This window comes from Durio zibethinus, chromosome 2 (genome assembly GCF_047325235.1).
Source record: "Durio zibethinus cultivar Kanyao isolate XHJ-2024 chromosome 2, ASM4732523v1, whole genome shotgun sequence".
Lineage (NCBI taxonomy): Eukaryota > Viridiplantae > Streptophyta > Magnoliopsida > Malvales > Malvaceae > Durio > Durio zibethinus.
Window position 1 is genome coordinate 37277999 of NC_143163.1, and position 15386 is coordinate 37293384.

Here is a 15386-nt window from a genome sequence, read left to right on the forward strand (position 1 = left end):
TATAGAAGTAAAATTTATAAAAGGTAGATAAAGACTAGTTTCTATGTTCCAAAACATATTCCTTTTAAAAAAAAATTTATATTAAAGATTACGTATTAATTTTTGCAAATGTAAGTTTTGTAAAATTTATTTTTTTTAATGAAAGATTACATTTCTATTTATAAAAACATAATTTTTATAATTTTTTTTAATAAAAAATTACGTCTCTACTTTAAAAAACATAATCTTTGTAAAATTTTATTTCAATCAAAAAGAATGTTTCTAGTTTTATAAGCATATTGATAAATAATTTTTTTAATTAAAAATCATGTTTTTACTTTCATAAATGCAGTGATTGGAATTCTTTTTTTCGATCAGACATTATGCTCTTGATTTTATTATATAATACTATTGGATAATTTTTCTCATTTAATTCTTCAATAATTTTTTTATCATATAAATCAATTTCATAACACTAATAAACAACTCATAACAACCACACTAATCCAATATTTTAACCCAAAAATAATGTCATTGAAGTATTTTAAATAATAATAATAAAAAAAACAAGGAGAGAGTGCCACGTAGCACTTCCAATGAAAATTTCTATATTCTGTGCATATGTAAAATTTATCTTCTGGATTAGCTTAGAATTATTGTAAGGGTAACAAATTAAGAGTTGATTCACATAAAAAAAAAACAAATATCCGACGAACTAGATTTCTTATCAGAATTTAACCCACTATGATTGGATTTACGTTCTAATGGTGAGGAACACCGCGAAGACTTTTCACTCCTTTTCTCTTGATTTGAAGAAGCTTGTCATAAACACACCATGGAAAGCTAATGAAATGCTCTTGATCAATTCCGTCATTGTAGCAACCCCAGAAGTTGGGATGGTATGTCACATGATACCAAGCTGAAGCTTTTGCAAATACATTCTTAACTTTGGAACTCAACTCATCACCTTCTTTCGCATTGAACCAGCCCTTGGCTTCATTCCTCAACGACTTCACCGCGGCAACTACTGTTTCAAAGTCTCTTCTTCGGTTGAAAGATTTCGACATGTTCTTGATGCATCCACTGATCATTTCAGCCTCAGTTTTGATCCCATAGAGACGCATCAAGTTAGCAAGTTTATTGTCATACACACTTTTGTGATGAAAAGCATCATTGACATAAGCTAGAAAGCCATCAACTTCCAAGTCAGAGTCATAGGTTTGCTCAGCTACTTCCTTGGTGAAATGTCTAACACCGGTACTCACCCCTGTTGAGATCCTTTTAACCTCGCGATAAAGCTTTCCAATCACACTTTGTGATTCATAGGTGATTTTTTCGGGCTTTTCCATGAAATCTGGAAATTCTTGGACACGCAGACGATGGGGTATTTTGGCTGGAATACCAGTTTTTGGGAAGTCAACAGCAATGGATGATAACCTGGCAAGCTCCAGGCAAGGCACACTCATTGCTTTAAGAGGCTCCTTATCAGCAAAGGCAGTGTGGGCATTAGAAATGACTCCCAAGGTGTCATTGACTATGTAGTTGGTAAAATACTCTGCTACCTCCTGTAGATTTAAGTAGAAAAGAACCATCAACTGTTTCTTGAAGTTGCAAATAAAATCTTCTAATCTTCAAATTTTACTATATGATTCGAGTAATATTAATATATATATATGTATGTATATATTTATATATACCTCTATAGTGACATCGTGATCCAAAAAGGAACTTGGTGCTGCACCATAATCCATGGGAGGAACTTGGCAGGGAGGAATGAGATCTTCATCCCAACTGACAAAGTATATATCTCCATCCAGATCACTACCAGAACATTCATTTGGATGGGGTCTGTTTCATCATGTAATCTTGCATGGATTAATAGCCATAGAGATGAAAGTACAACGGCTCAGAGTAATCAATTCATAATTTCATTTGCATACTATAGTAATAAGTATTTCTGAAGTTTTGCTAGATAGAAATGTTTTTAGTGAGGAAAATAAAAACGATAAAGGTATTGAACTTATGAAGTCTTCAAGAATAACTTACAATAAGAAAACCATATACGTACTATATTGTACACCAGAAAAGTTTCATACTTCAAAAAATTCAACAAAAGCATACGAATATTAGATAGTCATACCTGTGTCCTTTTTGTGGAAAAACAATGCAGTCCACCATGTGATGCAAAACCACGGCATCCACGGCTATCAGAACCCGTATGTCTCCAGGGTGTAAACAAGGGTTTTTGGCAACAACTACCTTCCCCACAACAACATGGCAATTTTGATGGGATCTATCATCGTTGAATGTCAAGAGGGAATCATTAGAAAATTGCCTCGATTTGACAGAGTACTTTACAAAAACTTGACCATATTCTAGTGTCCCAGTTTCATCTAGACATCCCATCATAGATCTTCCCTTCTGAACACAAATCCTTGCTCTGGTCCTCAAATCTATCAAGTTTGACGCACGAATTGTTTGTAGCATCATTGACAGAAAAGGTTCTGAATCAGGGCTATAGCCACACAAAAGCATTTCTCTTAAAACGTTGGAAATTTGTCCAGCAGATATCCAATCCATTGCCTCCCTTGCCCTTTCTGGATCCATCAAAATTGCATCCAATAGAGCTAAATCCTCTTTCTGCTTCTCTTCGAAAACACGATCTTCAACCCCAAGAGTAGACAGAAGGACGATTATTTGGCGATTAAGATGACAAGGTTGACGCTTGCTCCACGACAAAACATCTAGACTTGTACTATCGGCATCATACTTCCGCATACTCTTTCTTAATGATAATTTCACAGAAGATGATGGATCCATAGCAACAACTCCTTTGTAGCCACCATATCGAATTTGAAACGCAGATGGAGTAGTTCGCAAGTCACATTTCCTAGCCACTGCCTTGGCAAGTTTAGCAGATATTTTTCCAATGCCATCAGAGAAATTATACTTGTTCTCACCACTTTCAATTTCAATGTCATCTATGACCTTAATTTCATTCATGCTCACTTGCAAAGTTTCCCTAGATGAGCTTAAAGACTGCCCTAATCTGGCAGTATATGAGGCCACATTCCTTATGACATGAAAATCACCCATTTTCTCTCTGATATCCACTGCAGTAAGCCCAGGTTTCGAAGCAAACATCCAAATGGAGTTTTCTCGTAACTGACTTGATGAACAAGCAAGAAATTCGAATTTCTTGTCACCAATAACTATGCCATTTCTAAGAGTTGATAATATCCTTTGATAAACTGTAGTATGCTTTCCATCACTAATAGATGTGCTTGAGGACAAATCTGTTGAATGTATCTTTCCCAGTTCCTCGTCAACAAAAGAAACACGAATAAAATTATCGATATCTCGAATGTAATTCCGCAGCACACGATTAGAGATATTCAACTCCGGACCACAGAAATACACCTTAGATGGTGTAACTTGAATCCTTCTCACAGCCACCAATCCATCATCAAAGGGAAGAATGGGAGGTCTTATAGTTTTTTCCGACCACCGGTATTTCTTGTACTGCTCATCTAGCCACTTCGCAGGTTCGTAGCAACATTCTCTGAAGCTATACATTCTCTCTAATGCATGTTCTATGAAGGAAATATCTATTTTACGTGGATCAACCAACTCAAAGAAAGTGGCATCAAGAATTGGCGCAGGCAGACAACCGTGTTGGACCAAAGAATTTACTTTAAACAAGACACCAAAAGGCAAGTCAAAACCTGGCGGTGGACTTATTACAGGAACCAAATCCGGGTTAGAAGAATAAGTAGAACCATTCTCCAGCGTGAAATTGCATTCAACTTTCTTATAGTAGGAAATCTCATCGAATCTTGGGAGATGCACTGCTCGAGGAAGCTCCAAATACAAAGCAAAAGATTGACCAATGCAATGGCCTGGGGTAAAATCACTTTCTCTAATCCACCGGTCATCATCAGTTATAACTTCATTAGAAGAGCTGACAGCAGATTCATCTTTCTCGTAGCGATAGATCCGAGGGGCCCCAATTAACTATAAATGTAAATAAGATTGAAGGGGCAAAATAAAGTCAATAATCTCCCATGATATTGTGGCACAAATTTATAAGCACAAAATACATACATACCTATATATATATATATATTTATATATCATAGTGGTGGTTTAATTTTTTTTACTCTTTTTATAAATACTAGTTTATCTTAGACTTATGTTACACGTGGATGATATAATACATAAATATCATTATTTGAAATAAGTTTTTTGATGAAAAATAATTTTTTATAAAAATAAAAGAAATTTTACTCTTTCAATACAATCAAAATAACACTAAAATAACTTTTAAATGTAAAGTATAATGTATAGTGATAATTATTATATCAAATAATTAAAACGAATATAACTTTAATAAATTATTCATGTTTGCCCAAATAATTTTAGGTTAAATCAGTAAAAGACGTTTTAATAGAGTTTGAGAAATCTATCAATATTATTTAAACACTTTAATTATTCCATGAAATAAAAACTTTAGTTTTTGGTGTATCTAAATTTAAAATTATATTATGAACGAATTATCTTAATATAGAGTTCAAGGTTAATAAAGAAATATAAATAGATAGAAATTAGTAAATATTTAATTTATTAAAAATTATAAATTAAGAAAAGTTTACTTGAACTACTAACGACCTCAATATTAATATGAAAATAAATACAAATTATTCAATATTCTCTTTTAACCCTTAATAAATTTTAATTTATATTTTCATGTCTCATACTTAAGATAATTTACTTTAATAAAAAAATAGTATATATTTAATTTAATAGGAAAATTATTAATTAAAGGAAGTTTAATTAATTTTAGAAAATAGAAAATTAAAAATTATTCAGTAATTAATTTAATAAGGTATTATTAATTAAAAAAGTTTAATTACTTTAATAAAGACTTCAACAATAATGAAGAAATAAATAAAAATTAATCAATATTTTAATTTAATAAGAAAATCATTAATAGAAGACAATAATTAATTTAATAAATTATCAATTGTATATATAATTTACCATTTGCAGTTTTAGAGTTCATTGCTTATATATATATATATATATATGTATATATATATATATAATTGTGTATATAATTGTATATACATATGTATATATATATTATGAATAAGGGAATATAGTCACAAAAGCTAACTTTGGTTTTTCGAATTTTTTTTTATCTGAAAACTACATCTACTTCATACAGGTAATCTAATGCCGAAGATTTACGTAAAGTAAAGAAGATGAAATTGAAAAAGAAGAGAATGTAACACAATCCAATTTCAAACATACCTGAATGAGCAGGCATTTCTTAGTTTGATCAGGCGGATAATGTAACACAATCTGCCAAATATTGTCGCTGACCAGTTCGAGCTTGTAGTCCATAGAGTTATAAGACAGAAAAAAGTATAATTTGTCCAATTGTGAACCAAACTTAAAGGAGACATGATCATGTTTCCAAAGGACAGAAAACTTTTGTTCCGAAACCTGACAACCAAAGTGCAACATCAAATCATCTATGCTACTGATTGGTTCTAGGATAATGTCATGTTTCAATGCCCAGGCTCTCAAATATGAGTCGTTGTGCCAAAGATCTTCATTAGCGGTCCAGAATAAGATCCTTTCAGCGTCTTCATTTGTTTTGAATTGAACTATGGCACGGGCTTTTGCGCCTTTTCTCCTGGACTTCCCAACTCTTACAGCCGCAACACTTCCTTTTCCTGTATATTCCTCCAGAAATTCCGTCACTTCTTCTACACTAACAGCTGAAGCAAACCCATGGAGCTCAATTGTCTTGCCCATTTCCCTCTCCAATCAGTACTTTTAACTGCAATTTCACAAACTACCACCAAAACCAAAAAAAAAAGAAAAAAAAAAAGAAACCCTTCTGTTAACAAATAAGCTTTTAAAGCCTCATTCAGCTTTAGAATTAGAATAATAGTTGAATATAACTGAGCAATAATAAAAATGTTATGTGACAACAACAAGGTATAATATTAAATTTTTAATTTCAAATTCTAATTCTAATAATTTTAAATATATAAAAAATGTAATAATAACATCCAAACATGTTGTTAAGTAATTAGTGCATAAATTTATGCGAAGACTTGTATCCAACTCACAAAATATGATTAGTTTTGATTTGCAAGTTTTATTACCTACAAAACATAACTTACAAATATAAGTTTTAATTTTTATTTATATATCATATCATAATTATATACTTTTTTAACATAGGATTGAGGATTATACTTTGCTAAAAAATTGATATTATTAAAAAAATTTCATTCAAAGAAAATTTTAATGAAAGTTCAATGAAATTTAAAGAAAAAATAGCAAAATAAGAAGAAATTGAGAAAAAAGACATAAACCAAGAAAATTAAAAGAGAGAAACTCACCTGACTTTGAAGAAAAATATCACAATAAGATATAAGAGATAAAAAAAAATCAAAACAGTGAGAGAAGGATTCACAAAAATTTTAAAAGATACGAGAATGAATCAAAAGAAATAAGAAAAAAGTCAATGAGCTTATCAAAATTTAAAATAATACGAAAATAAAATTAAAACATACAAAAAAATAAAAAAATAGAAACTCACTAAAAAATGAAGAGATTTGAGATGATAATAAATAAAAAACAAGAGAAACTAAAACAGAGAGACACTGATACGCAATTGTGGCGCCAAGAAGGCTTATAAATAAAAGGAAGTTAAGGTTTGAGATTCTATGCTTTTGCCTAGCATGGTTGTTTTAGTATTTTTGCTGACGTGAGGCGAGGTGACATCAGGGTTCTGCTTTTTAACGGTCTAAATTATTGACACGTTTTGATATCCTATTGGATTCCCACTCAAAATAATCTAAACGTAAATTTTTATACTTTAAATTGCTTAGCCAACAACAATTTCATGGTAAATAGTTTAAATTTGTTTAAATTATTTTAGACACAATAACATATATTATGTAACTCGATTTTTCTATAATTAATATATTTTTTGCATATAAATTTTATACACAATCAATTAACCATAACGCTTCCTCAAGAATTTTTTTAAAAAAAAAATCAAATTTATATATATTTATTTTAAAAACTTATAAAATTTTATTTTTATTAATTAAAATAATAATATTATATAATTCATTAATATAGTAATATTATATAATTTATTGATAATATATAAAATTTATAAATCAATAATATATTAAATATAAATTCATATTAAAAATGTTAGCAATTGAATTTGTTAAAATTGATAGATTCTTTACCCTGAGTCAGGGTTAAAGTTATGTCCTATTTTACCGAAAAAATTAATTAGAGAAAAAGAAAACATATGACATCTGTTTTCCTCCCCAAAAGGGAATTCTCTCCTTCTCGGGAGGAGAAGTGGGGAACCAAGGCAAATACATTTTGTCCAAGAGAAATGATTTGATAGAATTTTAAACTGCTTTGAATACTTTCACAGAATCCCACTTTGATGAAATCTTGAGTTTCTTTCTTTTTTCCCTTTGAATTAAGTATCCAAGGACTGAGAATTTAGCTTTGCGTGATGATCTGAATTACTCACATTCGAGCAAACTTGACAATAAATAAATTGAATCCAAAATATTCTTTTAACTTAAGTTCAAGTAACTTACCTATAGATTTCTTTATTAACATACATATTCACAAAAGTTAATATTACAAATTATCTCTGAATTATTCTAAAATATTTAATATGATATTTAATGTGATAATTAAATTACGAATCTGTCAACTAATGTAATACTAAGAATATTATCTGCTATGTGTAATCATTTAAAATTAATCAAATTAAAAATGAATAATACATTAATTGATAAATTCGTAGTTCATGTGATACAGTAAAAATTTTTAAAATTTATGCATCACATTAAATATTTTCATATTTCATAGTTTGGAGACAATTCGTAACGTTAAACCTATTCACAAAGAACAAGCTGTAGAGAAGGTAGAAGCGAAAGATTTTTACTTCATTAAGAAGACTGTCGCAAACTAGACACATACTTAGTATACAGCTATGAATGAAGTTATAACTTCACTGATGGAGTATAAAGCAATCTGAAGTCTCCTAAGCAGGATTAATATTACAAGACTGTCTAGACAAAATTGCCCTCCAAGAGGGAATATTAGTTCAAATAAATATACTTTCAGAAGTGAAATCATCGAGCTACAAAAAACTTTCAAAGTTTTGTTCAACTCACCAAGATAATAAATATCTGCATTTCAAGATCAAATTAAATAAACTAAACACCAGCGAGTTCAAATCTAATTGCCTTAATGAATTTACCCCAGCAAGATCATAACAGCAACTCCGCAATCTGAACAGCATTAAGTGCAGCTCCCTTGCGTACTTGGTCACCACAGACAAACATGTCCAACCTATTTTAAAATTTCATGTTAGTATGAAAATTTTCTGAAATGACAAATAAAAATGTAGGGAAAGAGGAATTTTACCCCTGATTTCCTTCTTGAGACACATCCTGGCGAATTCTGCCAACAGCAACATCATCTTTGTTTGATACCTCCAATGGTGTAGGAAAGTGATTAGAAGTCCGATCATCAATAACTACTATCCCAGGAGCATTTTTCAAAATTTCTCTTGCTGTGTCCTGATCAACAAAAAATTACCAAATAAAGTGTTGAAAATAAAACCAAAGCTATGTTTATCGCGAGATAAAATGTTTTTGGGCCAGAAACAGGGAACCAGAAGACTTTTCTATATAGGAAGAGATGTAGCCAAGCCTATAAGTAGCTGATCTCTTTGCTACATGACCCTTTTGAATAAAATAACAATTATGCTTAAAGACAACATAGCATTTGATTTAATTGTATTCTTTTATCAAATTTAAGCTAACATGTTCTAAGAATCCAATTGGAAAAACATAATATTGTTTATCATATTGGAAAAACATCATATTCATTGAGACTCAATGAATGATTGCAATTTGAAGATATCAAGGAATAAAAAGTAATACAAAGTAATATATATGACTCTATATGTTAGTGAGCGCACTTGTTTTTATCTCAATAAGATCAATAGCAATAAAAGATCTTTACAAGTTCTCTTAAGATAGCATGAAATAAGATTTAGATAAATTAACATGGGCTTCACCAGAAATGCATTAGCATTGTTTTAGAAACTGAAAAATTCGGATTTTGGTTTCTATTTTGAAAAACCGATGGTCTCATTTCTTTTGGAGTCTACTCCAGTTTCTCCAATATAGACACTATCATTAGGGATGATATAAATTGGGTTCCTTCGCTGCTTTACTAGTACTATACTATTTTATATGCTTCATATAACATATTTGACAATAGTTGTCCCAAACAATGTGTCTTGAAAGTAAGAATGGAAGATGTCTCTTCCATTTCTAATTTTCCTTGTTCTATTCATAAAAGTTGAACAAGATTCAACTTTAAATCTAACCCACCCTCTACAACTTCTGTCCCAAGAAATAAAAAAATTCATAGCTACAAGTAAAATGAGAAGAATTCCTAAATTCCATCACCTAAAATAAGTTTAAAATGAAAAAAAAAAAAAAAAAGCTTAAAAACTTAAAAGATGAATGCAATGCATGTAATGCACCAGATTAGCTACAAAGTGAAAGACAAATCAAACATTTGTAACTTTTTTATTGCTTTTGTTTCATAAATTGAAGATAAAATTGTAGATTCGCAATATTATAAAAGTTACCTCGTCAAGGGGCTTTTCAAACTGAAGATTCACACTCTCAGCATGCGCACGCATCACAGGAACTCGTATGCATGTTGCAGTGACTTTAACATTCATGTCATTCTGAGAAAATGGGACAGACAACCATGGAAGAAAAAACTTTCTTCTATTAGATGGTTTTCATTATCAATGGAAAATTCAAAGGAAAAAAGACATACTAGATGATTTTATATAACAGAAAACTTTAACTTCTCACCCAGATTTTCCTTGTCTCCTTCACCATTTTCATTTCCTCTTCATTATATCCATTCTCAAGAACAGGGGCATTATGCGAGAACAAATTAAAAGCATACTGCAAAAGTATAAAGAAATATGAGAAAGTTATAAGAAAACAGGTGAGAAAAGATATACACAAATTTATGAATACTGTAAAACAAACATACTTGTTGCTTAAAGATATTACAAGTTGGCGGTTTCCCTTCCAGGACCTAGAAGAAAATGCATCAAGGAATCAATTTACAAGAAAAAAATAAGTCAAAACTCTCATATAACAAGTAAGCAGCAAACTAAAAAAGAGAAAAAAATGAATCAAATAACCTCACGGGTTTGTAGCTTAAGCTCATGCATGGCAGCAGCACCAGCACCACTAGCTGCCTGATATGTACTAACCACCATACGGGTCACCTGCAGCATGCCATGAACAGAATCAATATTTGAAGCATACGCTGTCAGGTGGGAATCAGATGTATAAATTGCTTGATGCAGCAAAATAATAACTTAGGCAGTGAAACAGGCAAAAGCTCTAAACAGTGAACAATAGATATCCTACCCTAAAGATTCAAAAACATATAGTTTTCTTTCTCATTACCTGATGAAAAATTCAGTTAAAATTAATCCACCGCAAAATTCAAACACCCAAATCGTTATATCATACAAATTAAAGATCAGATAATTCATTTCTTACCTAGTAGCTTTCCAAGCAATCAAATATTTATCTTACTTCAAAAAGTCCCTTCTTTCATGTTTCTATATGACTTTGCTTTATACTGTCCTTCTACAAAGGAAACAACCCAATCTACAATAAACTGCTTAGATTTTTATACGAGGGAATGTCTCCAAAACAACACATTTTCAACCATTCATAACTTCAGCAACTTTAAAACATCATCCATCTAATCTAATAAAAACCCAAATGCAGCATCAAACAATTATAGCAAAACCAAATTCTAAAAAAAGCCTTAATCTATGAATCAAAAGTTTAAACATTTATAAGTCAATACCCCCCCCCCCCCCCCAAAAAAAAAAAAAGGAAACTTTATCTTATACCTTAGCAAGGCGATGAAGAGGGGTAGCAGCCATTAAGCAAATAATAGTAGAACAATTCGGGTTTGCTATCAAAGCACCCTTTTTCATCCCAACTTTGATCCCATCCATTGCTTCCGGGTTCACTTCAGGAATAACTAAAGGCACTCCATCAACCATTCGAAACGCCGAGCTGTTATCCACCACGATGGCACCTTTCTCAACCGCAATGGGACCGAACTGTTTGCTTATCGACCCACCAGCACTAAAAAGCGCGATGTCAACGTCGTCAAAGCTGTCGGCGGTGAGTTCTTGGACAGTGAAGGTGCGGTCTTGGAAGGAAATGGACTTGCCAGCGGAGCGTTTGGAGGCGAGGAGCTTGAGGGAACGGTAAGGGAAATCACGGTCGGAGAGGACAGAGAGGAATTCTTGGCCTACGGCGCCAGTGACGCCTACGACGGCGACGGACGGGCCTGATTCTTGGAAAGACATGCGGACTTTGGTTGGGAATTTGTTTGGTTGGAGTTTTGGTTTTGGAGTGGAAAGGAAAAGGGGTATAAGAGGGTGGCTGAGAGAAACCATTAATGGGTTTAAGGAACAATTTGGTTCAGATGTGAAGGGTCTTATGAAAGGCAGAGAAAGACGAGACGGTGGTGTTGGTGGCGGCTGTACTGCTTGCTGCTATGCTGACTGACTGCTGCTCATTTTTTATACTCGAGTTTTTGGTGATTAATGATGTGATGGTAAAAGAAAGGTTTCAACTTTCCACAACTTTGATGGTTTTGGACTTGGGAAAAGTTGGACCAATGTCTTTTTTTTCTTTATATATATATATATATATATATAAATTTTAATAATGGTTTCGGACTTTGTAGAAGCCAACAGCTACGTAAATGAATTGAGATTTTTGTTCTTTTATAATGAAGATTTTAAATATATAGGGATGAATCTTTTAGCTTTATGAAAAAAAATAATATATATATATGAATAAACTATTATTATCTTTTTTCATTTGTCCCCTACTTATTTTAGCAAACCCCACAAGTTTTAATGAAAATTTTTTATAATCAAACTAAATTTCGTTCAATAATTCATGTTTGCTTTTTTTTTTTATTTAAAATATTAAATCGAATTCTCATACATATAAAAAAAAAGTTTATGCAAACTTGGTGTTGTCCTTTTTATTTTGGATTGAATCCTCATACATATAAAAAAGTTTTATGAATTTATTTTATTTTTTCTTTCATATGATATTTTTTATTAAATATAATGTCTCCTCATACTTTTTCAATTAATCGTATTTTTTCTTTATAATGTAAAGTTATTTTGAATATTTTTTAAAATTATAAAACAAATTACAATGAAATATTTTATAAAACATTTCTCAATTATGACATTTTGTCTAATTTCACTCTAAAACTAAAAGTGTTAAGTATGTCCAAAATTAAAATTATAATGACAAAATTATATTAATTAAATTATTAGTTATAACTTTGGATCATTCAATAAATTTATACTTTATTTCAAACACTTTAATAGTTCTTGCCAAAAAAAAATACTAATATTTTGTCATTTTGTAGACCACAAAGCTTGGATTATGGACCGTAAGTCCAATGGGCCATGTACCCCCAATTAAACTAGCATAAAGAAAAAAGGTAAAACTTACTACACAAAACAATAATAAACTTTGCATTACCATAACTTTTGCACTATTTTAAGTTAAATACACCTCTTGGAAATTCTCTGCTCAGGAGGTTACTAAAACCCTACTGTCTCCCCCATTTTCCAAAGCTTCAGCATCAAAACAGGATGGCTTCTTTCTTCAAGAACTCAAAACTAACAATCCCCAAATCATTCTTCTTCTCCACACAAGCTCAGAAACACAGCCTCCCATTTCCTTCTTTCAAAGCCGCAAAATCAGCCATCATATCAGAAAAAAACCCTGAAAAGCTGGCGGAGATCTTCCAACAGTGTTCCCATCTGCCCACTTTCCTCCGCCACCGCCCCATCTACCACCTCTCCATCCGCAAGCTAGCTCGTGCCAACCGTCTCGACCTGGTCGACCGCCTTCTCCAAACCCAAAAGCTGCATTCTGAAAATGCCCCTGCCCTGAAGTCTGAAGGCTTTTGGATTCGTCTCATTATGCTTTACTCAAATGCAGGGATGGTCCCTCAAGCACTCCAAACCCTCGAAAATTTATGTCAAAACAGGTATTCTAATGTATCTGAAAAATCCCTTTGTGCTATTCTTACAGTTTATCTGAACAATGGCATGTTTGAGCAAATTCATGATTGCTTTAAGAGTATTCCTGTGAAGCTTGGGGTTAAGCCTACTGTTGTATCACATAACTTGATTCTGAAAGCGTTTGTGAAAGAAAATAAGCTTGAACCTGCACGCGAATGGGTTGAGAAAATGGATGTGAGTACTAATATTGATACTTATAATATATTGTTAAGCGCTTATTTGAAGAATGGGGATGATAATGGATTTGATGGGGTTATGAAGGAGGTTTTGAAGAAAGGTTTAGAGGGCAATTTGACTACTTATAACCATAGGATTTCGAGGTTGTGTAAGAGTAAGGAATGTGCTAGGGCTAAGAAGTTGTTGGATGAGATGGTTTCGAAAGGGGTGAAGCCGAATTCAGCTAGTTATAATACTATTATAGATGGGTTTTGTAGGATAGGGGATTTGGAATCGGCTAGGAAGGTTTTGGACAAGATGTTGAGTGATGGATTCGTTTTGCCTTGTTCATTTACTTATTATACTTTGATTAGGAGTATGGTGAGGGAAGGAGAGTTTGATTCAGCTTTGGAAATGAGTATGGAAATTATAAAGAGAAAGTGGGTTCCTCCATTTGAGGCAATGGAAGGTCTGGTTAAAGGGTTGGTTGAAAGGTCAAGATCAGAGGAGGCAAAGCGAGTTGTGGAGAAGATGAAAAAGAGGCTTAAAGGGGATGCCCTAGAATCATGGGGGAAAATTGAAGCTGCTCTTCCTCTATAAACTATAAAAGCCATGCAAGGTCTGGTTAAAGGATTGGTGGTGGAAATGTCAAGTTCAGGAGAGGCAAAACAAGTTGTTGAGAAATTGATAAATAGCTAGAAAGGAATGTGTTAGTCTTGGAAAATGGAAGCCGCTCTTCCTTAATGGACTATGGAGATAAATTCAATTATCACAAGATATGATGATTTCTTTATGATTAAATGACTATTAAACTTTCAATTTAAACATTTTTAAATTTTTTTATGTTGGATATATCTTGTGATATTATGTTTTGAGACATTTTGGAAGATGTTCTGATTGTAGCTGTTTATTTTCATTAGCTAGTGATGTGGCTGCAATTTTGATTGAACATGGATGATTGTTAAGTAAGAATACCGTTGGAATCTTCTTATGCTTATTCCTGCTCTTGGTTTTTTTCGATTTTTCTTCATTTGGCACTTGATCTTTGCCAGAAATGTATTCTTTCAGCTACACAGGAGGGTCTGAACATTCTTCAAAATTCTGCTCTGCATTGCTCCCAGTAACTTTTAATATAAACTCTTATTAAATCCATTTGTGATTTCTTTTGCACATAAACTTTTATGTTTGAAATATCATATGAAAATATGATGTTCATTGAATCATTCAAAGTCTAGTTTATCAATCAAGGGTATTTTAGTTAAAAACAGCTAATCCTTGTCTTTTCAGAGTTTGATTCAGTTATCAATTTTGGTCTTGATTAAATTAGTTGTAATCAAACAGATTTGAAATCAAAACTATTAAAGTGCGTTCAGTTTGGGGAAATCCACACATTTTTCTCTGGAATCTTGATGGTGGGTATTTGACTTTCACTTTGTTTAAGGTAATTTGATTACAGGAGAAAATGTCAAATTCCTAACAATACCTAAAGTTATGGAATAAAAATTCACCTCTTTCTCTTATATTCTAGGATTTTGAAGGAAAAAGTTGATTTATTTTCAAATTTAACCTAAATAAAAAATGATGAAATAGTCATTATTCTTTTGAAAAACATGTCCGGAAGTTATTGAAACTTAATTGTAGGTTTTTGTACAGAAAAATTTTTTTTTTTTTATATTGCAATTAAGATGTTTGGCATGAAAAAATGTTTTAAATAAATTTTTTTATATTTTTATAAATGAATTATTTTAAATAATCCTTTTATATTTGTTAAAAAAGTATTATTTCATGTGTTTCTATATAGAAAATGTCATAAAAAAATCTTTAAATAAGGTATTTTCTATACAAAAATATTTTAAATAATTTTTTTATATTTTAAGATTTAGGTTAATATTTTTATAAAAAGATTATTTAAGATATTTTTATAAATAAAATACCTTTAAAATATTTTTATATTTTTATAAAAATATTATTTAAAACGTTTTCTGCACAAAAATAT

At 31.4% G+C, this 15386-nt stretch overlaps 3 protein-coding genes across 4 annotated transcripts; 1 reads left to right on the forward strand and 2 right to left on the reverse strand.

Annotated features, from left to right (window-relative positions):
- Positions 1 to 594: 594 nt before the first annotated feature.
- On the reverse strand, positions 595 to 6671 carry LOC111317557 (putative RNA-dependent RNA polymerase 1). 2 transcript variants are annotated; one of them, XM_089743113.1, is made up of 5 exons: positions 6599 to 6671; positions 5293 to 5842; positions 2120 to 3993; positions 1677 to 1827; positions 595 to 1544 (listed from the first exon to the last, which is right to left on the reverse strand). In XM_089743113.1, exons 2-5 carry the CDS (start codon positions 5800 to 5802, stop codon positions 741 to 743), a joined length of 3339 nt encoding a protein of 1112 aa, XP_089599239.1. In that variant the 5' UTR covers positions 5803 to 5842; positions 6599 to 6671; the 3' UTR covers positions 595 to 740. The 2 variants fall into 2 exon arrangements, with proteins under 2 accessions (XP_089599239.1, XP_022775726.2); XM_022919991.2 differs by lacking the exon at positions 6599 to 6671 and having other exon boundaries at positions 5293 to 5853.
- A 1387-nt stretch (positions 6672 to 8058) lies between these two features.
- Positions 8059 to 11706, reverse strand: LOC111317558 (uncharacterized). Its single transcript, XM_022919992.2, has 7 exons — positions 11015 to 11706; positions 10286 to 10372; positions 10132 to 10176; positions 9945 to 10040; positions 9710 to 9811; positions 8470 to 8624; positions 8059 to 8394 (listed from the first exon to the last, which is right to left on the reverse strand). Exons 1-7 carry the CDS (start codon positions 11570 to 11572, stop codon positions 8313 to 8315), a joined length of 1125 nt encoding a protein of 374 aa, XP_022775727.2. The 5' UTR covers positions 11573 to 11706; the 3' UTR covers positions 8059 to 8312.
- An 837-nt stretch (positions 11707 to 12543) lies between these two features.
- On the forward strand, positions 12544 to 14387 carry LOC111318166 (pentatricopeptide repeat-containing protein At1g11630, mitochondrial-like). Its single transcript, XM_022920851.2, has one exon. It carries the CDS (start codon positions 12800 to 12802, stop codon positions 13988 to 13990), a length of 1191 nt encoding a protein of 396 aa, XP_022776586.2. The 5' UTR covers positions 12544 to 12799; the 3' UTR covers positions 13991 to 14387.
- Positions 14388 to 15386: the final 999 nt, after the last annotated feature.